The 26,738-nt window shown below is 47.4% G+C and overlaps 1 protein-coding gene across 2 annotated transcripts; it reads right to left on the bottom strand.

Annotated features, from left to right (window-relative positions):
• Positions 1-161: 161 nt before the first annotated feature.
• Positions 162-25,824, bottom strand: LIG3 (DNA ligase 3). Of its 2 annotated transcripts, none has more exons than XM_069482286.1 (21): positions 25,782-25,824; positions 24,658-24,780; positions 23,135-23,688; positions 21,151-21,294; positions 13,136-13,333; positions 12,315-12,466; positions 11,458-11,624; positions 11,260-11,337; positions 10,598-10,766; positions 8,867-9,022; positions 6,878-7,009; positions 6,497-6,576; positions 5,339-5,426; positions 4,883-4,960; positions 4,546-4,669; positions 3,805-3,947; positions 3,390-3,464; positions 2,814-2,960; positions 2,090-2,297; positions 1,570-1,697; positions 162-407 (listed from the first exon to the last, which is right to left on the bottom strand). In XM_069482286.1, exons 3-21 carry the CDS (start codon positions 23,682-23,684, stop codon positions 174-176), a joined length of 3,051 nt encoding a protein of 1,016 aa, XP_069338387.1. In that variant the 5' UTR covers positions 23,685-23,688; positions 24,658-24,780; positions 25,782-25,824; the 3' UTR covers positions 162-173. The 2 variants fall into 2 exon arrangements, with proteins under 2 accessions (XP_069338387.1, XP_069338388.1); XM_069482287.1 differs by having other exon boundaries at positions 1,576-1,697.
• Between the last annotated feature and the right edge of the window lie 914 nt (positions 25,825-26,738).

Raw genomic sequence — 26,738 nt, 5'->3', positions numbered from 1 at the left:
AGCAAGAGAAACTGACTTCACTTGTGGTACCCACCGCAGCTAATTCCTGGTCCGGAAGACACCATGGAGGATCGGTGGGTTTAGGCAGCAAGCCCAGTGCCCGTCCCGTTGCTCTGCCTGCCTTCGGCCCGAGCCCCGTCCCGCAGTGTGGTGAGGGAGAGGGAGGGCAGACCCTAGCAGGGAGCTACCAGTCTCCGTTTCCGGATACATGCCCAAATCCACTCCGGGGAGACCTGCTGGGCCTCGGGGTTCTTGTCTCTGCTACCCAGCACATGTGTGGCTGAGGCCATGTCAAATTCCTGCACCAGGTCCCCATCAAATGCCACAAAGTAGCGCCTGAGACGGCTGAAATCCGGCGTGGAGGGCGGCAAGTAGAGCCGCACCCCAGTGAAGATGTCCAGCAGCACCTGCAAACGCAGAGGGGTCAGGGCGGGGTCGGCCTGCACTGGGTGCAGATGGGTCTTCACCCAGATGAGCACAGGACAGAGCGGGGGGGAGCCCCGAGTTAAAGACACAAGCAGACAGGGTTTACTGGAGGAAAGGCACATGCATAAAATACCCCCACCCTCCAGTCACCCCAAATTACCAGGACTAACACTGCCCTCCATCCCTGCCTAGGGGAAAAGGAGAGAGACGGGACGGGCCTTGACATCTGGGACGTGGAGATGGGAAAAGTACACGTCTCCAAGAGCCATCCAGTGGCTGGTGGTCAGGCAGGGCTGGCTCTCGGACTCAGTGATGTCCCCTGAGATCAAACAGTCCACTCCGCACGGCTCACCAGACCAAGGGGCCAGGAGTCCTGCTCACTACTATGGGTGGGTTCAAGGGCTTCGGGCAGGGAAGAGGGCGATGGGAAAGGGAGAGGTTTCTATTGGTCTGCTGGGGACTGGCTTTAGGTCTTGAGTTGTCAAACTTCTGTGTTTACTTGGGTGGAGGTGGGGAGATAGGGCACAATGACATGGTGTGGTGATCCTATGTTTATTTCCCTATCTGCACTTTGGGCCATCAGCTCCCCCAGAGTTGAGCCAGTACTAAACCTAGTTCTCGGCCTTAGTAGGTACTCAATGGGTATCGCCAAACCCAAGACTGAAAAGCGAGTGTGGAAGGGAAAAGGCTCCTCAGGTAGGAGGAGAGTCATCAAGCCAGTGCCCTCTCCCCGTCTCCTCGCTGGCTGGACCTGCTCCCGCCCTGACCACAGACTCACACAGCTGCACTCCCACACCCAGACTGGGCTTTCTCCCCTTTAATGTCAATTGTAACTTGGGCCCAGCAGCTGGGTGGGTCCCTGCGGCCTCTCCTGGCTAGGCGGGCTGCTCTATCTCCTGCCTGCTGGCACAGCTCTCCTTCCTCTCTGCTCGCGGGCTGGCCGCCTCTGCAAGGCAACAAGAGGGCACAGGGTGGAGCAGCGGCACTGCTGGCCTCGCCCATGACAGAAGCGGCTGTAGGCAGGGAGGGGGGTTACAGTGTTCCCCAAAACACGTTTGCTCATCTTTCAAAGTTCATGTGCAGAGGGTTGGGAACACAAAGCCTTGGGCCGAACTGGCCTGTCTGGCGTGTTGCTCTTCTTACCCTCACCTTGGTTTGGCACGGGGTCTCATCAGCAGCTTTCCGCTTCTGCCCCACTTTCACTGGGGACGACTTCGTGGTCAGCTTCTCTCCCACTTTCACGGGGGAAGGCTTTGCGGTCGGCATGCTGCCTGCAGGACAGAGTTCGGGATCAGAACTAAGAGGGCAGGAACTGCTGACAATGGTCCCTGAAGTCAGCGCCAGTAAAGGGAAGGTCCGGGCCCTTCCTCTGCCCTGAGCACGGGTGAGGGGGAGGGGAGAGCTGTCAGCTAAGCCCTGAGCTCCAAAGTGGCTTATCCCCTGGTCAGACTGGCTCTCCCAGAGCCCTGCTTTATTCAGGGCTGCTGAGCAGATACGGGGTGCCCAGCTGAACAGCTTCTGGCCCACGGCTGGACACACACCGGGAATTCAGTCAATGTTAGCTGCAGTGGACACAGATAATGTGATCTCAGCTGCAATGTGAGACGGGGTCTCGGCCCCTCACACCGCCCTCTGTCACCCCACCCCTCTTCACTTATCTTACCGCCTTTGCTGCTGGGGTTACTCAGCTTCCCTTCTGCTTTCCTGGCACCAGCAGAGGGCTTGCTGGGGGAGGCTGGGGGGGCCTTGCGGGGCACAGCAGACCCTGAGGTGCCCTTGTTCTCTCCATTGCTGCTCCCTGTAGTGGAGCTCCCCTCATCTCCAGCCACTACAGTGAAGTCCGCCTTCTCCTTGGACAGCTGGTATAGTTCCTGAGGAGGGGAGGAGAGCCCTGGTGGCATCATTCCCTTCCCAGACACTGGCCTCTGAGGCAGTGGGTGCAGCTGGGAACAAAGGGGTGAGAAAGACAAACAGCAGGGGAAAGGCACTGGCTTCCCTGGTACTATTCCAAAGTATGGCCCTGTTACCTCAGTAATCAGGGTACAAATCCCTGTTCCGTGTACCCCAGTTCTTCATCAGCAAAAGCAGGTACTGTGGCCTGGGGTACCCCTCACAAGGAGGCGGTCAGAGCGAGCCCTCACTCTCCAGACCAAAGGCCGCTCAGCGAGGCCTGACAAACACCAGGCTCTCTACCTGGAGGCGGCAGGAGTAAGAGGCCTACTGCTGCTGCCTGACTCGGCAGTTTGCTCTCCCTGTCCAGTTACCCTCCTTGCTGTCTCAGTGGAATGGGGGAAAGATGACAGAGGACATGTGGACAGTCCAGATGCCCAAGGTTCCAGGCCAGGGGAGTAGGGTGGAGAACACACATACAGCCTAAGAACCGGTACCTTGAGTTGGGGGAGGTTAGTGGCAGATTTCCAGTCCTTATCGTCACGGATTCGGGTGCAGCGAGGGAATCGGATGGAGATACCATCAGCAGTGTGAGCCTCAGATTTGGAGAATTCAGCGCCTGTGATTTCCCACACGGCGGCCTTCTGTCAGGAGTAAATCAGGCAGACCATCACTGTTAAGAAGAAAATATCTCCCAACAAGCTAGGAGCAATACGAATATTAAAACTACAAAAGCTCTGGCTGTCAGCTGGGAGACTTGGGTTCTAATCCCACTGCTGCTGCTGATGCTAGGTGACCTCAGGGAAGTCCCGTCTCCTCTCTGTACCTCCTCCTGTCAATACAAGAACAGACTGGGCCAAGCTGCTTTTAGAACAGACCCTCTGTGCCGAGGGGGATGGGTATTCTCTTCTTATAGTGTTGGCTGGTCGTCCCTGTGCCTGTCACTTGGTTGAAAAATCCAGATCCCCATCGCTGGGTGGCCTTTCACTGAGAATGAGATGGCTTCTCTGTGGCACGGGAGAACCTGCAAGCTAATTCTGCGGCTCAAGGACCCCAAGCCACTGGGTTGATACCTTTGGGTCCGGCACAATGAAGTCAGGATAGTAGATCTTGTTGATCTTGAGCCAGCTGGGTATTTTGCTGGGATCCTGGAGGAGAAAAAGGTGCTGCTCTGGGTGTTCCTAAGCTGGAATAAGGCTTAAATCCCTATTCTTGGTAATGAGACTGAGATGTGACTCAGCTAAAAAGGCCGACCTTCATCCCATGTGATCCTCCCTGCCCAGAGGGAGTATGACCTAGAGGCCACGCAGGCCACTGTCCACAAGGTAGGCACTCAGAGAGCTTAAGGCCTAATCCTGCTCCCATGGCCAAACAGCAACCCTCCTTTCTGGGCAGACAGATAAATGATACCTGCATTCCCCAAAGCGTGGCCTGGCTCAGTAATGACGGCCAGTCCAGAGGCCGGGGCCAGCCAGGTCCCTTCCTTACCTTGCTGATCTTCACCATGTCCAGTTCCTTCTGCAGGCGGGCAAGTGTGGCATCATCATGGCCTCCTGAGCACTTGGTGACCGTGCACCACTTCTGGCTGCTGGGGTCATAGCAGCCCATGAGGAAGATGGACATCATGCCGCCTGGGAGGGGAGTGTGGGTTGAGCGTGGGTTGGAGGGAGCCACCTCTGCCAGCCCCAAGGGCCCAAGGAGAGGGAGCCCGGTGGAGAGGAAAGGGCCTGGGCCTTGGCGTCCGAGTGCCAGAGTTCATTGCTGAGGTCTACCTCTTACTGGCTGGGTAACACAATCTTAACCTTTATGAGCCCCAATTTCCTCTCCAGCAAATTAGGGATAATCACACCCAACTTGTTGAGCTCTGGGGAATTGAATAGTACCCAGCACATAGTAGATGCCTAAAAGTATTAGTTCCTCAGACACCAGCTTGCTCTCCAGTCAGGAAAGATTTTCCCTGAGGAGAAAGCTGTCAGGCCCTGAAGAAATAACTGGAGCTTCTTTCCGCCAGCCCAGTACAAGGTATTCTTGCCTGACTTCTCCCTGCTTGTGTGCAGCTCCCATATGTCCCTGCCTGAGGTGTCTCAGGCCAGCTTGGACCCCAGATCCCAGGACTTCAGAAGTCATGACGGCCATGCTGGCAGATCAAGCCAGTAAAAAGGTCAGCCTGTATCTCAAGCGGTACCTTCCAAAAGAAGTACCATCCCAGGGGCCAGAGACTCTCCTGACCTTTGTTCCCTTGCCCATAGAAGGCCCCGAGGACCACCAGGTCAGCTGTGTCAGCCATGGCCCCCTCGTTCAGATAGTCTTTCTTCACTTTCAGCCAGTGCCGCTTCCCAGGCTCATATGTACCCTGAAGGGAGGCAAAAGAGAGACCACAAACCAGAATGAAAACTCTATAAGGATGGCATTTACCCTTCACTGCTGCACACTGGGTCTGTCACAGTGCCCAGCCCGCTCTGGGGAGCAGCCCCCAAGCACTAGAGGACGCACATAAACATCCTCCAGATCCAGAACAGACCTGTCCAAACCCTGGAAAGGAGAAAACAGGGTGGAGCCACCTTACCTTCACATCCTTCAGCACCAGCCCTTCCAACCCCTCCCGGATCACCCGGTTTATCATGTCGGCCAAGTCTGAAGCTTTCTGAGGGACGAGAGGAGAGACGGAGAAGAGTGTGTGAGAACAGAGAGTGACATGCGAGTGAGGTAGGGCTCGTTCCTTTCTGCACCCCAGTCAAGTGCCCAGTGCGAAATCCTAACTTGAATGCAAGGGACAAAGGGTATGAAGCAGGGAACCTCTCATCCCAACCAGAGAGCTGCTGTGGTGCCCACCCAGGAGGGATTTCCAAGTCCTGGCCTCCCGGGTGAAGGCTAGTAGAGAACACACACAGCAGTCAGAGGCAAACACGGCAGCCCCCGTAACAGAATTAAGGCTCATTCTTCCAGTCACACTTGACCCAAGAGGTTCCTTGCCCTGCTTTCAAACCCCTAAAGCCCTGCCTAGGGTAGGGTCTTCGTGTACCGTGACTTGCTTCATTTCCGAAAACATGATCCGGTTTGGAATTTCAACCATGTTGTCATGAAGAAACTTCCGCCGCTCACAGAGAGGCCTAAGGGGAACAGGAGAGCTTAGGTTAGGCCAGGTCCTCCTACCTCTATTAGGAATTCAGAGGTAAGGGGTACAATGACAGTAACTGCTGCTTACAGAGAGGGTTTGCCAGGGATTGAGGCTCTCATGTCTAATAGTTCTGCTGTTAAGGGCTACAAGGGCTCCACTGTGTCCACATTCATGGACAGTTGCGAGCCATGGCACACAGCCAGTTCATAGCTGTAGCTCCTATTTCTACTTTATCAAGCCAAGGGAGAACTGGCCTCTAGCCCAGATTGTATAAATTCTGGTCCTACTTGAAGAATGACTCCAACTCTCATTTTTTATCCCCTGCACCCTGCTTTACCCTAATCCTGAGGCTAGCTGGTCCCTGGGTCAGCACGCTAAGATGGATCTCAGGACCCAAACCCTAACTCCTACCCTACCAGTTCCTTCTCTCTTCTGCTTCCTTCCGCTTCCACAAGCAAGGACATGGCTGCTGCAGGAGGAACAGGTGTAGGGATACATTTCTAGGTGTGGAAAGGGCCAATACTGGTTTCTCAGGCCCAAGCACACTGGCAGTTCTCCCCAAGATGGTCCCACCTGTAGCCTCCCCTATAACCAGGAGCTTCCTGCTGTCAGTCTCTTCTGAAATCAAAACATCTGAGCTGAAACCATCTGTCTTATGACCCCAGGAGTGTTACCGGAGAAATAAACTGAAACCCTACTGTGTTCAGTCTCTTTGCTTTAGTAGAGAAACATTATTTATTTACCCACCCCCGCAACCACTAGACTACCAGGAAGTAGAAAAACTTCTTTGGGGCTTTAGGTTTCCTCCGTGACTTAAGCTCTCAGAGATGAGACACAGTCAACACATAGGGTTTCCCTTATATGAATGGGGAGATGACTACAGCCCTTGTGCTATCTCTCAGCTCCCTCCTGCACTGCCCCTGACACGCTCCTGGGCACAAAGGCATATGTGCCAGCCTGTTACCTTCCCTTTTTTCCAATCGGAATCCCCCCATCTCCTCATCCAGGAAATGAAAATAGATTCCTGGCAGTTCCTGGGTTTAAAGATGCTAACCAACTCACCTGTCCATCAAGCTGACATCATTAAAGTAGACACAATCAAAAACAAATAGGCAGACATTAGCATCTTGGAAGGCGGCTTTCTGTAAGGGAAAATGAGGTATCAGGTACAAGAAGGACAAAAGTCACAGGGCATGAAAACATGGTCTACTTCTGGCGGCCCTCTGAAGCACCGCATGGGAAAGTCCTATTTGTGCTCTGAAGCCCCTGCGCCATAAGGGCACTCAGTAGATGGTACTAAATGGAAACCAACTCAAGAAGGCATCAGAAGCAAAGATAAGCTCCACCCTACACGACATCTTCTCTTTTCAGACTGCAGCACACCCGTGCATGCATGTGCGCACACACACATCCATTCTTGCACATATGACCCTGAGCCAGTACCTTGTGTACTCCCAGAGTCCCAAAGGGCAATGGTTTGCCTGTCTTGTTGTCAATCAGGAGCACCTCAGAGTCCAAGATCATGCTGTGGCCCCCAGGAAAAGCCTGGGGGATGTAGTCCTTAAAGTGGGCCACCTGGAAGCAGAAGTGTAGCTTTGATGAGGGACGAATGGGCAGCAGGGACCAGAGCCAAGCCATGGAGGGCAAAGCCTAGGCCCCAGAAGGAACACAGACCACCACTACAGAAGCCCAGCTCATGTGTGTAACACATAGCTAGGCCTTGTCAGCCAACTGGACAGGAAGAATAAAATAAGCTATGTGTTTTAGTACTTCTGTCCAGGTCAGAAGTCATGACCTGGAGGTTAGCCCATGCTGAGTCACCCTCTATGGACTGCAGAGAAGGCAGAGTTTTGGAGGAAGAAGAAGAAACAAAGTGAGTGAACATGTGCAGGGAGGAGGTGGAGGTAGACAAGCACGGGAGGAGAAGTGGGTGGGCAGAGATTAGTGCCTGGTGCAGCAGCTGGGTGAGTATCAGGCTGGGGGTTGAACTGGGGGAGAACAGACGGGTTGGAAGGAAGCAGAGTCCTCTCTGAGTGGAAGCTCTGAACACCCAGCCATCTTCAGAGTAAAACAGGGTGTCTGGAATTGGAGTTTTCCTGGTAAGGGCAGAGCCCTAATCTCTTGACAACTCCAGCCAGGGAGAGTCCCCTCTGTAGTCTGAGGGACCTGCAGCCCCTGCCAAAGTGATGCCACCTGGGCAGGGCACACAGGCCATCACTACCCAGGATGCTCGGAGCAGGAACAGGGATTCCCCTTCAATCCCCAACCTAGCCCTTTAAGAACCAAAAGCACCGGAGAGGCAAGGGATGAGTGAACACGGGGTAAGAGAAAGTAGGAAAAGGACTAATGGAAAGCTGTGCTCAAACTTCCTGGGTCACATGAGGTGCCCATTTAACACCAACCTCATCAAAAGCAGTTCCCTGGCAATTTTATAGTGCTCCACAGAAGAGTAAACCTGCACTAAAGCTCCATGCAGAGGCCACTGCCTACCTCTCCGCTTGAACACCTAAAACAAACGGCCTGACTGCTTTGTCTTCAATGTTCCAGCAGGAAGGCAAGGCTGAGGCAAGCACGTGGACCACAAAACACGGCCCCCTGACCCTTGGGGCTCTGAAAAACTGAGTTGCTCTGAGAAACGGAGTCTGAGCGACGAAAGAAGAAGATAGCAAGGACAGGAATTCCATCTGCTCCTAAGCTATCGGAGGCAGCTGTGCCTGCTGCTTTTCACGAGCCACCCCAAAGGCTCCCAGCATCCCTGGGAGCTGAGAAGCGCTGAGGAATGAAGTTCTCAATGCCCCTGCTGATTAGGGCAGGAATCTGGGCTCCCAGATGTCCCCTGGGATTGTGTTTACATCAGAATGTAAACTTCACCAGAGCCAGAACTTTTGTCCTTTTTTTTCACTGCCACATGGCCACTGACTATAACAGTGCTTAAGCATTTGATAAATATTTGTTGAACAAATGAATGAATGACAGCCTAACAGCCCCTTGTACACGAGCCTTAGTCTAGTTGGGAGGGGGCGCTCAGGACACGGAAATGCAAACGACACGCAGAGCAATGCACCAAGTTCACTGTCCCTGTACTGCTGTGGGCGAGGGAAGTATCTCTGACGCAGGGAGCTCTGTCCTGAATAACCTAAGTCTGGATTCTTTGGCTGTCCCTGCTGAGCAGACCTTCATTACTGAATTCATTCATTCATTCATTCAGCAAATGAAAAGCAAACCCTTTGTCTCTGAAATACTTAGGTTGGGGTTTTTTTTAAAAAAAAAAAAAAAAAAAGGAAAGAAAAAAACAAATCTTTATTGTATAGCAGAGCTGGAATGGCTATGGGACTCTGGCCCTGAGATTCTTTTTTTGTTGTTGTTCCTAATTTTTTTTCCCACCCGCTGGCCCTGAGATTCTTAAGAGGCAGAAAGGTGAAGGACGTATACCTTGTGAGGTAGGACGGGCTTGAGACTGCGGCTGAAGTAGCTGAAGTGTTCCCCGTTCTTATGCACCTGGACTCGCTCGCCATCATACTTGATCTCAGAGAACATGCCGTTGGGACATTTCTTCATCGCGTACTCGATGGACTTGCAGGCCTCGGCCTTGGGGTGGGGAAAGCAAAGCCTGGAGACTTTCAGTGAGGGGCTGCTTAGCAGGGCCAGCCAAAGAGCCTGGAACTGGGTTAGGCAGGGGCAGCACCTGGGTCCTGGGGACTGACTGTGCGCGGTGTATGGGAATGGAAAGGGCTGGACCATGTGGCATTCTGCCTATGAAATACACCAGAGCTGACACAGAACGTGCATTGTGAGGAATATGAATGCTGTTCATTGTAGAATAAAATTCCACTGAAACTGAATTTAGTTTTTTCCTCAATAATTTACGCTCTTGTGGGGCCTCTGGCTCATCATTAAATACTGATAGTTATCTCAGCACAAGAGGTATGTGTAAGTAAGACTAAAGCGTGCACGAGGCAGAGAGGCTGGCAGGGAGCGCGATCAGGGATCCCTAGGACAGGACATCCAGATGCAGGAGTGTTTACTCACACAGCTGTGCCAGCCACACTCAAACAATAACAGCTACCGTGTTTTGGGTGTTTGTTAGATCACATACATAACCTCATTACATCCTCAATGTGACGTCCTATGTGACAAATATTGTTGTTTTCATTTTATGGATGAGAAAACTGAAGGTCAGAGGGATTAAGTAGTTGTTTAAGGTTACGGAGCTAGTAAATAGAAAGTTATGTAGCTAATAAATACTAGGAATGGGATTTGAATCTTGGCTCAACTGCAAAGCCTGTGTGGTTAACCATTAAGCTGTGTTACCCATGCCACTCTTCAACTGGTAGGCTATAGAACAGACTCCAGGAAGGATTCTTATAAAAGTTAGGAAGGCCACTACCGAAGGTGACTGGGTCCCATCCCTGGGATAGAGATCGTACTATTTTGGTGCTGGCTGTCCCACATTCCTAGCAAGAAAAGAACACTTTCCTATCCCAAACACAGAACTCTAAACCAAGGCTTTAGTATGACATACAAGACAATTTCAAAAAAAAGGACAGCACATCCCTGGAAAAAGCCAAAGGATCTCACAGTAGCCATGGCAGCGTATGTGGTGGGTCCTGTCGCACAGGAAAACTGATGACAGAAAGAAAATTCCCTTTCTCATGAAATGAGCAGAGGCCCAAGATGATCTCTGTCAGAATTAGTCTTCATTCCTTAAGCTTCTTCCCTCTTCCCGAGTCACCCTGTCATAGGAAGCCTGGCTCTGTTACCAGTGCTCAGAGCTATTCTGCGGCAGGTCACAGAACCTCAGGGTTACTTAATACCTCCACCTGTCTTCAGGTAAGATGACAGGTAAACCACTCTAGGCAGAGGCCTCAGAGTCTCCGACATCATTCACACAAGGAGACTAAAGGCCCATAGAATCATCTGTGATTCTACAGCTTTTTGGTGACATAGCTGCGACTAGAATTCAGGTCTTCCCACTAGATCCTGTCTTCCCCTTTGCCTTCAGTTCCCCACTGAGAAATGCCCTCTCGTACCTCCACTCTTCTTCCCCAAACTTATCCAGTTAACATGCAAGAGGTCTCAACATTCATGCCCTATCAGATCTCACCCCAAAGGATGTGACACTTGGAGAGGTGTGGAGAGCAGGGGCAGGGCAGTTTTCCTCACCAGCATGGGCTGTACAGGCGTCATCAGCGAGGCCTGGACGCTCAGAATCCGTTTCCGGCCTGGCTCTTTCTCCACCTCCTGCTCGTTGAGAAGGACCCGCTCTACCACATCCTGCAGGTTGCGCGAGGCTTTGAAGGCTTCGTAGGCATTGGGGTCAAGGGCGTCTAACCTGCCAAGGGACACAGGAGCAAGCAAACAAAACCACTGTCTTTGACCTTATAGCTTTGGATAGCAGCCTGTCCTCACAGAGAGGAGAAATCCCAATCTATAGGGAAGGGGTTGTGTTCTACTATCTAAAGACTTTCACAAGGGGAGAAAAAACTCTTGGAAAATTCAGCTCATTTGAGACACTGCCTCCTTGGATGCTGCCTTAGTGACGAAGGGGCTACAGGGGGTGAGAGACTCATATTCTACTTAGTGAACATACTTCATACTTTCAATTGTAACAACCCTATAAGAAGGGTAGAGAAAGGTATTGTTATCTCTAATTTACATTTGAGAAATGGAGGTGAAGACAGGCCAAGTGATGGATCAGGGTCCCATAAAAAGTAAGAAGGTGGAATGAAGATTCAAATCCAGATCAGATCAGGACTCCAAAGTCCTGGCACCAGCTGGGAACAAATGAAGCTGGCAGCTCAGGCTGCCAAGGAGCTGGTACTTACACATGTTTTGCACCTGAGTTCATCTTCAGATCATGTTTGATCAACCTGATGATGCACTTAAGGTCATTGGCTGTACACCTGGGGGATGAAGCACATTCAACTTGGTCTTTGGACACTCTGGACCCCCAAACCTTCCTTCCTAAGAGATTCCATCTCCCTAAGCCACCCCCGTTCGGCATGGCGAGGCAGCTCCCCCACCTGGAGGCGATGTCCTGCAGGGCCTGTTGCTGCTCATCCTCCTTGGTGAGCCTGGAGAGCCGCAGGAGGAATTCATCCACTTCCTGGATGGTAAGGAGGCTCTTGGCAGCTGGGGGGAAAGACTTGCTCTGCTCAAAGAAGACTCTGATTGTCTCTGACACGTCACCCTGTCTCCAAAAACCAAAACACCACTGCTGCAACCCCAGGGTGGCCAAGTATATCCCTCAAGACCCAGGACTAACGATGAACCAGGAGATTTCAATCACAGCTCCTGTCCCAACCCAACCTATCTACCTCACTTCTTAGAGACTCTACTCCATCCACACTTCCTAGAAGTGGCATGTCTATCTACCACAGGATCTGCCCACCTGCTTTGGCTGAGAAGAGACACAAGAACTACCCCAGCACTGGGCCAATCTGAATTCTGCTTAAGAATTTGAACAAATAGACAAATTTGTTATTATCAGATAATGGGGGTGCTTGAATGGAAACTTTCCATGGTGCCACGGCTACAGTCGTGAACAATCCAAAGCTGAATGTTAAGCCCAAGTTATAGGGGAAAAGAAGTAGAAAAAGAGTCCAGAACAGGAGCCCCAGGAGACGCAGAGGGAAGTCTCGAATCCTGACTTTTGAGAACTGGGCCTTTTGAGGTTCAGCACTGGTATGGTTTCAGTCCTCAGAAACTTATGAAACTGAGAGCTATCGCCTCACATTCAGCTCCCCCATAATGGAAGGCTGCTCAAATGGGTTTCAGTTCCCTAAAACAGTATGTGCCCCAACCAGAAAAAAAGAGGCTATAGGTGCCTGGCTTGGCACAACTCCACCTGGAATGTGGCCTGCCCTCCCCATCCTCTGACCTGCTCTAGGTCCCGGGCCATATCATCTGGGTTGCAGTTAAAAATGCGACTGAAAAGCTTCACAATCTGCTTATCATTCAAGTTGTAGACACTTTTAATGACACCCGGCAGCAGTAGCTTCACCGTTAGGTACACATCACCGTGGAAACCATCTGGAGACAGAAGAAAGGAACTGAGAAATGAGGCTTAAACAACTAAATACATGAACTCAAAAAAGCAGAGACCAAAAGAGACCTATGTATGGCTGCCTATACTGCCACAGTACCCTGTGCATGTCACTACAGTGAGAGAGGCCTACCGCAGTGATAGGTGGCCGGTGGTTTGCGTGTCTACCTCACCTTTAGCCCGTGGATGAACTCCCGCTGGGCAAAGCTGTAACTTTCAGTTCATGTGCCCAGTGACAAGCACATTACAGACTCTCAGTGACAATTTGTTAGATAAATGAAAGAAACAGAGTTGGAAGCTTCTATTCCAAGCTGTGCATATGATTCACAAAAACCTAATCAAAAATGCAGGATAGTGTGAATTTTCTTCCTGGTCAAATAGGATGGATTTGTCTGGCCTCTTAGAGACAGAACAAGGGCATAGGAAGAAAGATGCCAAACTGCTCTGAACAGAACTGGCTATGTAACTGGGGAAATCCGGCTTATGCAAATGCAAGGCCCCTTGTTCTAAATTATTAAAAATTTCAAGACAACAATAGGAAAGCATTAAACCAAGCACGGGACCCTGTGCAACTGTACAGTTCACATGCTCATGAAGCCAGCCATGGCCCTGAGCTCTTTAGAAGAAAAGCTCATTCAGGATGCTCATGGCCACACCTCCTGCTGAGCCTTTCCGCAGGAAGTCCTGGATGATCTGGGTCTTTGTGTTGTAGCTAGGATTATCAGCCACCATGGCGCACAACTTCCGAAACTCCCGCAGCAGACAGTCCTTGTGCTTGGGGTCACATTTGCTTGAAGACAGACTTCTCTTACGGACAGGGCTTGAGGGGGCTTCACCAGAGTTATTGGGCTTGGCTGATAGAGAGAGAAACAACAGAGGTGAATTCATTTTGCCTTCCTGGGAAGGAAGGAAGGGAAGCAAGGAAACTAACAGACATTCTGCTGGTGTTTTAGCTTCACTTAATCCCCCCAAATAGCCTTTGGGGTAGGTATCACTATACCAGTCTTAAAGGTAAAGAAGTGGAGGTCAAGCAGTTTCCCAAAAACTGACAGCTTTTAATGGAACAAGGGCCTTCTCACAGCCAGGCAGAGGACCAGACTGATGTGCATCTCTTCGCAAAATATGTACACCACTTCACAAAAGAACAAAGGCCACAGTTGTATCAAGAGTGGTCAGGAGGATCTCAGAGCAATAGTAAAGCTGACCCCAGAGAAGCTGGGATGAGAAAGGGGTAAGAAATCAATGGACATGTTAGTCAGTTTAAAATTACTTCTATCACAGATTGTCAGAGCTAGAAGAAGCCTGAAAGATCATCTAGTTCAATGTCCTTTTGCTGAGGAGGGGACTGAGGTTCGAGAAGAGCAGATGAATTTCCGGATCACCCGTCTCCCTGGTGACAGAGCAGGAACAAAGATACCACCAAGAAAGTCAGATCTCACCAGTGCACTGCCAATGTTCACACCCCTTGCCACGCCAACCTTTTTTTTCTTATTGTCAAAAGAAAAGGTAGTCAAATAGCAGGGCTTTCCCACAGACATTTGAAAATAACTATGTACAACTAATTGGTGATTCCCTCTTACCTCCTTATGATCATTTACAAAGCCAATTTTATTTTGCAAGCTTGTGGCAGAGCCATTAGTAAGCTGGCTGCTGATGCAAGCTTCTTCTTGTCTGGGCTTTGTAAATTATAAATCCATCCTTGGCCAAATGTGGTGACTCATGTCTGTAACCTCAGCACTTTGGGAGGCTGAAGCAGTAGGATCGCTTGAGGCCAGGAGTTTGAGACCAGCCTGGGCAACATAGTAAGACCCTGTTTCTACAAAATATTGTTTAAGAAGTTAGCCAGGCAGGGTGGTGTGTGCCTGTAGTCCCAGCTACTTGGGAGGCTAAGGCAGGAGGATCACCTGAGCCTAGAAGTTTGAGGCTGCAGTGAGCTATGATTGTGGCACTGCATTCCAGCCTGGGTGATAGAGCGAGACCCTGTCTCAAAAAAAAAAAAAAAGAAAAAAAAAATCCATCCTTATCTCTGACCTGGAGTCTAACTGTCTAACTAAGATTTTAGGGAACAAAATCTCTAAAGTGATAATGTTCAGCCAGGCTGCAAGAACTAGAACACGCTGTTTCTTTAGACTCCTCCCAAATTCCATCCCCAACATCAGAGCCCTTCCAGAAACATGCTGTCTTTACCATCACCTGGTCTCTTCTGTATTTCTATCTCTGGCCTACCATCAAATAAAAAAAATAAACCACAAACCTCAGAGTTTTTTTGGGGGGAGGAGGGGTTGTAAGAGATGGGGTCTTACTATTTTGCTCAGGCTGGTCTGGAACTCCTGGCCTCAAGTGATCCTCCTGCCTCCTTGGCCTCCCAAAGTGCCACCATGCCTGGACTGCCTCAGAGTTTTAAAATAATAAAAATCCGGCCGGGCGCGGTGGCTCACGCCTGTAATCCTAGCACTCTGGGAGGCCGAGGCGGGTGGATTGCTCAAGGTCAAGAGTTCGAGACCAGCCTGAGCGAGACCCCGTCTCTACTAAAAATAGAAAGACATTATATGGACACCTAAAAATCTATATAGAAAAAATTAGCCGGGCATAGTGGCGCATGCCTGTAGTCCCAGCTACTCGGGAGGCTGAGGCAGTAGGATCGCTTAAGCCCAGGAGTTTGAGGTTGCTGTGAGCTAAACTGACGCCACGGCACTCACTCTAGCCTGGGCAACAAAGTGAGACTCTGTCTCAACAAAAAAAAAAAAAAAAAAAAAAAAAAAAAAATAATAAAAATCCTATAGAGAATGCTAGAACAAATGGGCATGGCTGACATCTATAGGACATTCTACCCAAAGTCCACAGAATATACATTCTTCTCATCAGCTCATGGGACATTCTTTAAGATTGACCATGTCCTAGGACATAAAGCACGTCTTAAAAAATTCAAAAAAATAGAAATTATACCATGCATCTTCTCAGATCACAGCGGAATAAAAGTAATAATGAACACAAACAGAAACCCTCACTCTTACTCAAAGTCATGGAAGCTAAATAACTTTCTCCTGAATAATTATTCTATAAAGGAAGAAATCAAGATGGAAATCAAAAGTTTCTTTGAATTAAATGACAATGGAGATACAACTTATCAAAATCTATGGGACGCAGCTAAAGCAGTCCTGAGAGGAAAATTCATATCCATAAATGCCTATATCAAAAAGACAGAAAACCTGCAAATAGACAACCTAACGAATAGACTCAAAGAGCTGGAGAAAGAAGAACAGAATGACCCCAAACCCAGCAGAAGGCGAGAAATTACTAAGATCAAATCAGAATTAAATGAAAAGGACAACAAAGAAACTATAAGGGAAATTAATAAAACAAAAAGTTGGTTCTTTGAAAAGATAAACAAAATAGACACACTTCTGGCTAGACTAACCAAGAGCACAAAAGTAAAATCTCTAATAATCTCCATTAGGAACATGAAAGGAGAAATCACAACCGATGCTACAGAGATACAAGATATCATCTATGAATTCTACAAAAATCTTTATGCACACAAACTGGAGAATGCGGAGGAAATGGACAAATCTTTAGAAACACATAGTCTTCCCAGGCTCAACCAGGAAGAAATAGAGTACCTGAACAGACCAGTATCAAGAACTGAAATCAAAACAGCAATAAAAAACCTTCCCAAAAAGAAAAGCCCTGGTCCAGATGGGTTCACACCTGAATTTTACTATACATACAAAGAAGAACTGGTGCCCATCCTACATAAACTATTCTCCAATATTGAGAAGGATGGAATTCTCCCCAACACGTTCTACCAAGGCAATATAACATTGATACCAAAACCAGGAAAGGACGCAACAAAAATAGAGAACTACAGACCAATTTCTCTCATGAATATAGATGCAAAAATTTTCAATAAAATACTAGCAAATCGAATCCAAGTACATATCAAAAAAATAATCCACCATGACCAAGTGGGCTTCATCCCAGAGATGCAGGGGTGGTTCAACATACGTAAATCTATAAATGTAATTCACCACATAAATAGAAGCAAAAACAAAGACCATATGGTACTCTCATTAGATGCAGAAAAAGCATTTGACAAAATTTAACACCCTTTTATGATAAAAACGCTTAACAAAATAGGCGTAGATGGAACCTACCTAAAAATGATACGAGCCATATATGACAAACCCACAGCCAACATCATTCTGAACGGGGAAAAATTGAAAGCACTCCCACTTAGAACTGGAACCAGACAGGGCTGCCCACTGTCCCCATTACTTTTCAACATAGTATTGGAAGTCCTTGCGAGAGCTATCAGGCAAGAGAACAGAATCAAGGGAGTCCAAATAGGGAAGGAAGAGATCAAACTCTCACTTTTTGCTGATGATATGATGTTATATCTGGAAAACATCCAGGATTCAACCATGAGACTCCTGGAATTGATTAACGAATATAGCAAAGTCTCAGGCTACAAAATTAATATACACAAATCAGAGGCATTTATATATGCCAATAACAGTCAATTGGAAAACCAAATTAAAGACTCAATACCCTTCAAAATAGCAACAAAGAAAATAAAATATCTAGGTATATACCTAACTAAAGAGGTAAAGGACCTCTATAAGGAAAACCATGAAACACTGAGAAAAGAAATAGCAGAACTTGCAAATAGATGGAAAAATATAGCATGCTCGTGGATTGGAAGAATCAACATTGTTAAAATGTCTATACTACCCAAAGTGATCTACAGATTCAATGCAATCCCTATTAAACTACCAACATCATTCTTCACAGACGCAGAGAAAATAATTATATACTTTGTATGGAATCAGAGAAGACCCCGTATAGCAAAAGCAATTTTAAGCAACAAAAACAAAATGGGAGGTATTAATTTGCCAGACCTCAAACTATACTACAAGGCCGTGGTTCTTAAAACAGCCTGGTACTGGCACAAGTTCAGGGACACAGACCAGTGGAACACAACAGAAAATCCAAATATAGAACCATCCTCATATAGTCACCTAATTTTTGACAAAGCAGGAAAGAATATACTCTGGGGACAAGAATCCCTATTTAACAAATGGTGCTGGGAGAATTGGTTAGCCACTTGTAGAAGACTGAAACAGGACCCACAGCTTTCACCTCTCACAAAAATCAGATCACGGTGGATAACAGACTTAAACCTTAGGCGTGATACAATCAGAATTCTAGAAGAAAATGTAGGAAAGACTCTTACAGACATTGGCCTAGGCAAAGAATTTATGAAGAAGACCCCCAAGGCAATCACAGCAGCAACAAAAATAAATGAATGGGACATGATTAAATTAAAAAGCTTCTGCACAGCCAAAGAAACAGTCACGAGAATAAACAGACCACCTACAGAATGGGAAAAAATTTTTGCATACTACACATCAGATAAAGGACTGATAACAAGAATCTATTTAGAACTCAGGAAAATCAGCAAGAAAAAATCAAACAACCCTATCAAAAAGTGGGCAAATGACATGAACAGAAACTTCTCAAAAGAAGACATAAGAATGGCTAACAAACATATGAAAAAATGCTCAACATCCCTAATCATCAGAGAAATGCAAATCAAAACCACAATGAGATATCACTTAACCCCAGTGAGAATGGCCTTTATCAAAAAAACCCAAAACAACACATGTTGGCGTGGATGTGGAGAGACAGGAACACTAATACACTGCTGGTGGGACTGCAAACTAGTGCAACCCCTATGGAAAGCATTATGGAGGTATCTTAAACAGATTCAAGTAGACCTGCCATTTGATCCAGCAATCCCATTATTGGGCATATACCCAAAGGAAAAAAGGTCATTCTGTAACAAAGACACATGTACCTGAATGTTTATAGCAGCACAATTCACAATAGCAAAGATGTGGAAACAACCCAAATGCCCATCAATACACGATTGGATTAGTAAGCTGTGGTATATGTATACCATGGAATATTACTCAGCTATAAGAAATAATGAAGATACGACATCTCTATGGTTCTCCTGGAAGAGAGTTGGAACCCATTCTATTAAGTGAAGTATCCCAAGAATGGAAAAACAAGCATCACATGTACTCACCAGAAAATTGGTTTCCCTGATCATCACCTAAATACACATCTGGGAACGACACCAATCAGATATCAGACTGAGATGGGGGGTGGGGAGGGGATGGGGGTATGCCTACACAATGAGTGCATTGCGCACCGTTTGGGGAATGGTAATGCTTGAAGGTGCTGACTCGGGAAGGGGGGGGTGGGGAAGGGAGGGATATATACCTACATGATGGGTGCAACGCGCACTATCTGGGGAACAGACACGCCTGGAGCTCTGACTTGAGGGGAAAGGCAGTACATGGGCAACGTATGTAACCTGCAATTCTGTATCCCCCATAACCATAAGATGAAACAAAAAATAAATAAATAAATAAATAAAATAAAATCCTATAGAGCCGGGCACTGTTTTTGCAATGTTATCTCCTATTATCCCGTGAGAACACTGTGGGGTGGATTAGGCATGGAGAAATGCAGCTTAAAAAAATAAATACATAAAGTCAGGAAAGCAGAGACTGAAAGAGACCTACATATGGCTGCCTATGCACCCACAGTAGCCTGTGTATATCACTCTGGTAGGAGATGCCACTCTGCTTTACAAACAAGGCCATAGAGGCTCAGAGGTGAAGACTTGCTCAGGGCTCTGAGCTGCTGGGACCAGAACCCAGGTCTTCCGACCTTGGGCCTAGGCTTCTTTCAAACACATACAGGTTCTTTCAATCCCCAAATAACTTCCGAGTTCAAGCAGTTTGGCTTTATTTTTTCTCTTCAACTGAGTCAATGACAAGAGTGTCTCCAAACAATAAAAGAGGCAATAGAGTGTAGGGTAAAAGAGCACAGGTATTGCAGTCGGACTTCAGTGCAAATACTAACCCCATAATGAACCTGAACTTCAACTTTCTCATTCATAAATATGGGCCTCATAAAAGTACTTCCTAGCTGGGGTGGAGAACCTGCAGGCTGAAGGCCACATGTGGCTTTCCAGGTCCTTAAGTGCAGCCTTTTGACCGAATCCAAGTTTTACAGAAAAATTCCTTTCATTAAAAGGGGTACAGCAGAGAAAGATGAAGCTTTTCTTGCCTCCTTTAGTGCTTAAAAAACAACAATCTTGGCCTGGTGCGGTGGCTCACGCCTGTAATCCTAGCACTCTGGGAGGCCGAGGCGGGCGGATCGTTTGAGCTCAGAAGTTCGAGACCAGCCTGAGCAAGAGCGAGATCCTGTCTCTACTAAAAAAAATAGAAATGATCTGGACAACTAAAAATATATAGAAAAAATTAGCCGGGCATCGTGGCACATGCCTGTAGTCCCAGCTACTCGGGAGGCTGAGGCAGTAGGATTGCTTGAGCCCAGGAGTTTGAGGTTGCTGTGAGCTAGGCTGATGCCACGGCACTCTAGCCTGGGCAACAGAGCAAGACTCTGTCAAAAAAAAAAAAAAAAAAAAAAAAAGGAACGATCTTGAAATCAGAAGGCCGCAGGTTCCACACCCAAAGAACAAATGAAACAAACTACTTTTGTAAAAGCCCCGAGCCCAGTGCTATCTGTTACAAAAGGCCAACAAACGATCTTCATCTTCTCAACTCCCCTGTACACCCACATCCTAGCAAAGTTTTCCTGAATCCTGTCTATGAAATAGTAATTTTGTATTTTACATAAAAGAAACCATTATATATGTGTGTATATATTACAATGAAGAAAAAAAGTTAACACTTTACTGCTTGTCTATCCTGCCAATATAAATAGCCACAATCCACCCCTACAGGAGATGGGCGTCATCCCCAGGCTGTACTGCCTCCTGACAAATAGCAGCACCGTTCAGATCCTTTTTTCCTACCTTCCCTGTGCTCCGTGAATGTTCCAATGCTTTGACAAATAGTGGTAAGAACTAAGAAAAGAAATCCAGGCATGACATCTCCCTTCTTCCATACTTTCACTTCCAGTTCAGGCAAGTTTAGGGATGTAATTTCTCAAAATTCTTTCATTATCAAAACACAAGGAAATAAAGGGCAGGTTATAAAATCTCTGTCTGACCCAGAGATTTTTACTACTTATTGCTGCTTCAAGGGAAGAAAGTCTTTTTTTTTTTTTTTGAGACAGAGTCTTGCTCCATTTCCCAGGCTAGAGTGCAGGTGCATCTGCATCAGCCTAGCTCACAGCAACCTCAAACTTCTGGGCTCAAGTGATCCTCCTGCTTCGGCCTCCCAAGTAGCTGGGACTACAGGTGTGCACCACCACACCTGGATAATTTTTCTATTTTTAGTAGAGACGGGGTCTTGCTCTTGCTCAGGCTGTTCTCAAATTCTTAACCTCAAGTGATCCTCCAACCTCTGCCTCCCAGAGTGGTAGGATTACAGGTGTGAGCCACCGCGCCCCACCAAGGGGAGAAAGTCTTAACAAAATAAACATCTTTCTGCTGCAATACAGATTAAAGTGTACAAAGAAATGCTACACAAGTGGAGTGATGAGAATTAGCCATTACTTGTCTCTGCTCAGATAGAAGCAAATCATTAATAAGACACTAGATTGAACAGAATTTTTACTCTTAACCAGAGCCCTAAATAGGATACCAAATAAAAGGAGCACCATAATAGCTAACATAGCTCTACCTTACCTGAAAAGCCAGAAAATTTCCGGGGATTGGTACTGGTGACAAATGAGGCGCCTTTCACTGGAGACGTTACCTGGCCAGTGGTCGTCAGCTTAGCCTGGACAACAGCTTTCTTCTTTGGTGTACCTGCTGCCTTGGAAGACAGATCTGTAGGAACCCAAAAGAAGGGAAAATATCGTTTGGTGAAATATCTCTGAGAATACTTCCAAAGAATCTTTAAACTGCTCTCGGAGGCTTATTTGGCAAGTCATTACCCTACGGCTGGCTGGTCTTTTGACTGGTAGTAGCAGGCAATAGGGTATTAGGTGGATGGGAGGGAAGGGTGATCTGGGGACAAAAGACCCAGTTACCATTTTTCTCTATTAGTAGCTTAAATTTTCATCAACATTCTCTACCTCTTATTGCACACATAATAATCTCCAGAAGTAACAGGACTTGGGGGAAATCAGAAATCGTATTCTGAGAGATAAAACTTGGGGATCTCAGCCCCATATAATTAGTCTCGATTTATAAACAAACAAAAAAGTAAATGAAGATGAATCACAGAATATGTCAGTTCAGCACAGGTAGGAAGATTTCCTGCTGCTTAGTTATGTGACTCACATGACAATTTAACTATACCTTTATTTCTCTTCCTCTGAATGAGATGGGTCAAGAAGTAACAAAGGCTGAGGCCAATGGCTAAGGCTGGGCACGCTGGGGCAGGGAGCGTGAGGACAGAGATACGGGAAGTAGACTTTATTAGAAGTCTTCTTTCCTTTCAAGGACAAAATGCCCATTTTTAAAGCCACTGCTTAGAGTCTTCCTACAGTGACCAGAACTATGCTTAGCTGAAGGTACGACAATTACTTTATAGACACTGAAGGTCAAAGAGGACTAACTGAAGGTCACTGACATAAGATTTCTAAGTATTTCTATATATGCCTATATACATGAATATGCATGCGCATGCAAATATGTATGTCTCTATATATCTATGTACGTTTATGTGTATATACATGCACATATTTTCTAGGTATCCACTGAAAGGGACAGACACCCCACAACAATGAGGACACACAGCATCCAGATTTTGGTCTCTAATACCATTCCCCACTAACAGGAACCTGGACTCCTCAGAGAAATGGCTGGTTCCAGGGCTAGGGTAGGACATATACAAGATAAGACTATGAGCATCTTGTTACATCTTAGAGTAAGGACGCATTTTAAAACTTTTTTTTTTTTTTTTTAAACAAAATGAGGGTTTACAGGACACAGAGGCCAGCTTAAAGGGGCTCCTAATTGGCCACATATGCGACAAATAAGTTCCAAATTAAGTACAGTAATGAACTGTAAGCCACTGGGAGAAAGTAGTAATCCATGAGTCCGTAACAGGCAATAATTGATAGATAAAAGGGGGTACTCTAGTCTTCAAAAATGTCAATGTAATAAAAGAAAGACTATTCCAGATTAAAGGAGGCCAAAGAAACATGAAAACTAAATACAATACCCCATCTGATCCTAGGCTGAGATCCTATACTGGAGGGGAAAAAAAAAAAACTTAAAAGATATTATTCAATCGATTGGCAAAACAGCACACAGATAGTAGACTAAAGCATTCTATCAAGGATAAATTTACTGAAGACGACAGCTGTACTATTGTCACATAATGGTCATATATCCTACTCTCATGATATCTACACTGAAGTACTTTAAGATAAAGGGCCATGATGTATGCAACTTAAATGGTTTAAACTGTGTACGTGTATGTATGTGTAGAGAGAGGACACATGAACAAACATGCTAAAGCAAATAGAGTAAAATGTTAATAATAGATAAATCTGGGTAAAGGGAATATGAGTGCTCTTTGTACTATTTTTATTCCTGCAATTCTTCTGTGAGTTTGAAGTTATTTCCAAATAAAAAGTTTAAAAAAATTGACCTCTACTCTCCTTAGCCCTTTTTCTCTCAGCACTAGAAAGATGAGAAAACTGTTTCTCCACCCCACCTGCAATGTGTTGGGTTATCTGTTCCTTCTCATTATCTTCCAGCTCTTCCCAGCCTTCCAGCTCTGTGAGGTCCTCGATTTTTTTTGTGGTGGCCCGGGCCCGCTCCAGTTTCTCAAACATGCATTTAATGTGGTACCACTCTTTCATATCACCCCCGGACTCTGAGAAGGGATTGGGCACCACTTTGCCGATTCGGCAAACGCCCTTCACAATCTTTTCCTTGCATTTTTTGCAGCCAGCTGTGCCACGCTTGGCATAGTCGACACAGAACCGTTGCTCGGCCATCTCATAGGGGCCACTGCAGAGTCCCACATGCGACCCTTGCAAAAAAACAAGGCAGGTGGCACGTGGTCTTAGATGGCCTCCCAGGAATGACAGAACAGGCTTTCTTCTTTGAAGGAGACAGCGTCCATGAAGCAGATCTGTTTCTGACCAATGGCTGAATTGTCTTATGTCAGGCCAGTGATGTTGGTCTCGGAATAGGCACAGTTCTTTTCGGCTGAGTGCACGGAGAGTTTGTGGGAAAAGGATCTTAAAAACCAAAGTCATACAGCTGCATGAAAAGGCAGGAGACAAAAAAGTTGAGATATAAATGAGGAGCTAGCTAGGCTTCCAATTTCCCAAAGGCCAGAGTCTCATACAGTACATGCTGACTAATCAAATACTTCCCAAAGTATTAAAGATTCATTGCCTACCAAATGAAGAAGAGTTCCAATGTAAGAAAATCCAGTTTAGAAAAGAGTGTTTAATTATCCAATGTACACACATATATCTATCTAGTAAATCACAATGAAGAGAATCCAAATAACATAAACGCCATTTCAGGCCATCAGCAATACGTGATATATGCATAATAGATGATGACCTTTAAGTATTACAAGATCCTTAAGTTTCTTTTTAATCACCAAGAAAAACTGCAGTTTATGAAGTTTTTAATGTAAAGTATAATATATACACCATCCTCAGAAGTCAATTAATCCATGACATAGATTTGTGATTTAATCAGAACCACTATTTTCAGAGGCAATTAAGCAAAGCCTAGAATCAGACTGCCTGGGTTCAAAGCCTAGCTTGGCCACTTATTAGCTGTGTGAGGTTAATTAACCTCTCTGTTCCTCAGTTTCCTCATCTGTAAAACGTGGCTAATAACTACTTAAATCAAGGACCTGTTCTAAACATGAAGCCCTTAGAACAAAGTTAGGCACACAGCAAGGGCTCAATAAATGTTAACTCTTACTACAATCAGTGAAGAAGTTATCTTCTGAGCAGAGACTCTCTCTGCAATTAACCTGTCTGTAATTCAGCAACTTGAATCAGGGAATGCTGAAGTAATTGGATGGCAAAACTTAGAGGAACTGATGAACCAATCCAAGTCAAAACAGATTATATCTGCATCTTCGTACATTCATATTTCCTAAAGTATCTTTATAGCTTTAATTTTAAACACAGCAGAAATTATTTCCAGTCTGCATATGGCTGTGAAATTGCTATTGCGTTAAAAGAAAAAGCAGGCTTTACTTACTGCAGTGCAACGTAGTGCAGAGGAAAGCAGGTGGACTTGGAATCAGGGATGCGAGTGCAAGTCTGGCCATACAGCTTATCGACTTTGAGAAAACTCCACTTCTCTGGGGCTGTTTTCCTATTTCTAAAACAGGGAGAATAATACCTTTCACGGGGTGGTTGGGAAAACCACAATAAATCCGTGACTGGGCCGGTGTGAGGGGTGGAGGGGAGTATGGGGGGGCGATTCTGAACTCCCTAAAAACGTATATGAAATGTGTATGTTTGAAAATGAACGGTTTTTTGCGACAGGAGGTCCACAACTTTCGTAACCTTCACAAAGGAACCCTTAGAGTTTAAGAACGACAGAGGTGAGATACGTGAAAGTATCGCAGACCCGTAAGAGGAAGTCAGAACAAGTTGAGTTTCGAGGCTTTTCTTAGAAGGTCGATTTACAGAACAAACCCCAGCCCCCTCAAATAATGAAAGGGGCGGACTTGAGGAAGGCTCGGGAGGCGCTGGGCCACGAGGAGGTACAATGCGGCTTAGAGGAAACCCGTCTGTTCCCCGCCTTCCAACGGCCGCAGCCCAGGGACCCGAGAAGGAAACCCCCGAGAGGCTTCTCGCGGCGCTTTCGCGGAGTGGGCTAGGCTGCGGGCCGGGGTGCGGAGAGCGGGCTGCAGGGCGGGGGCTGGCGGCGGTGCCGGGCCCCCGAGTCCTCGCGCTGCGCCCGGCCGGCACCGCGGAACCGCGAGCCCAGTCCGCGGCGCTGCGGAAGGGAGCGCTCCTCCACCGGGCCGGGGACGCGAGAAAGGTTCCCAAACTCCCACTTCAGCGCGAGAGTATGCACACCGGGCCGGGGTCCGAGAAGCCCCCGCTGGTCCCGAAGGAGGCACTGCCTGGGGGTAGGGGACCCTTCCCTCCCGCACGGCCCCGTGGGGCTCCCGGGGAGCCGCGAGCCTCCCGCCCGGACTCCCGGGGGCCTCCACGTCATGGAGGGTGTGCCCCCGGGCTCCGCAGGCGGGCGGGGGAGGAAACGGGGGGGCCGCCTCCCGGGCTGCGCCGGGCTGCAGGTCCCGGCCCGCTTCCAACCCCGCGGGCCCCGCCGCGCCGCCCCTCACTCACCTCCCCGGCTCCGGCACTTACCGGAGGCCTCGGGTCCAGGCGCCCACAGGCCGTAGGCAGCTCACGACGGTTGGAGCTCCTGTCTCTTTAAATCCGGGTCCTTGAGCTGGCTGCAGTGCGCAGGCGCAAAAGCCAAGGCCGGAACCTCGTGACGCGTCCCCGCCTCCGTTGGCCACGTGGGTTGTGGTCGGAATTGGCCCTGCGGGGCTTGGGATGGTTCCCCGTCTGCGAGCGAGCCGGACACGGGGGTGGGGGAACGTGGTGACTCCCCAGTCGCAGCCTGGCCTGGACTCCGAGGATCCCCTTGACTTTCTCATACTGTTAGAGTTTGTCTAGTCCTTAAAGATATGGTTGAAAAAACATACCGTAATGAGCTTGGGAACGCAAACCTATTTTTTTATGTATTCTGTCTTGTGTCCCATGAAGTGCCTAGCACATAGTAAGTATTCAGTAACTTTTATGGAATTGAAAAGAAGCACTAGGTAGTAGGCAGACAGGCAGATATCAAGTGTGAAGGAGTGGTGGGAAAGTAACCCCCCCCCTTTTTTTTTTGAGACAAAGTCTCACTCTGTTGCCCGGGCTAGAGTGCCATGGTGTCAGCCTAGCTCACAGCAACCTCAAACTCCTGGGCTAAAGCGATCCTCCTGCCTCAGCCTCCCAAGTAGCTGGGACTACAGGTGTGCACCACCATGCCTGGCTAATTTTTTTCTATATGCTTTTAGTTGTCCAGCTAATTTCTTTCTAGTTTTTTAGTAGAGACCGGGTCTCGCTCTTGCTCAGACTGATCTCTAACTCCTGAGCTCAAATGATCCTCCCACCTCTGCCTCCCAGAATGCTAGCTAGGATTATAGGTGTGAGCCACCACACCGGGCCCCTGTTATATCTTCTGTCATTATTTTATTTTTTATTTTCTTGAGGAAGAAGGAAAGAGAAATTTTTATTACTTTGCCAGCAAAGGTGGAGGATTGAAACTCCAGT

Source organism: Eulemur rufifrons, chromosome 9 (assembly GCF_041146395.1).
Source record: "Eulemur rufifrons isolate Redbay chromosome 9, OSU_ERuf_1, whole genome shotgun sequence".
NCBI classification, from domain to species: Eukaryota; Metazoa; Chordata; class Mammalia; order Primates; family Lemuridae; genus Eulemur; species Eulemur rufifrons.
Note: the sequence above shows the minus strand (reverse complement) of the source record. Positions and strands in the feature narration are given on the sequence as shown.

What these genes read in the sequence shown, in the direction of transcription:
- LIG3 (XM_069482286.1), bottom strand. Translation starts at nt 23,684, where the DNA reads ATGACTTTGGTTTTTAAGATCCTTTTCCCACAAACTCTCCGTGCACTC. An exon ending in GATAACCCAACACATTGCAG is followed by an intron (nt 21,295 to 23,134) that starts GTGGGGTGGAGA and finishes GGGTTCCTACAG; the next exon opens with ATCTGTCTTCCAAGGCAGCA. An exon ending in ACATGGTGAAGATCAGCAAG is followed by an intron (nt 3,465 to 3,804) that starts GTAAGGAAGGGA and finishes TTTCTCCTCCAG; the next exon opens with GATCCCAGCAAAATACCCAG.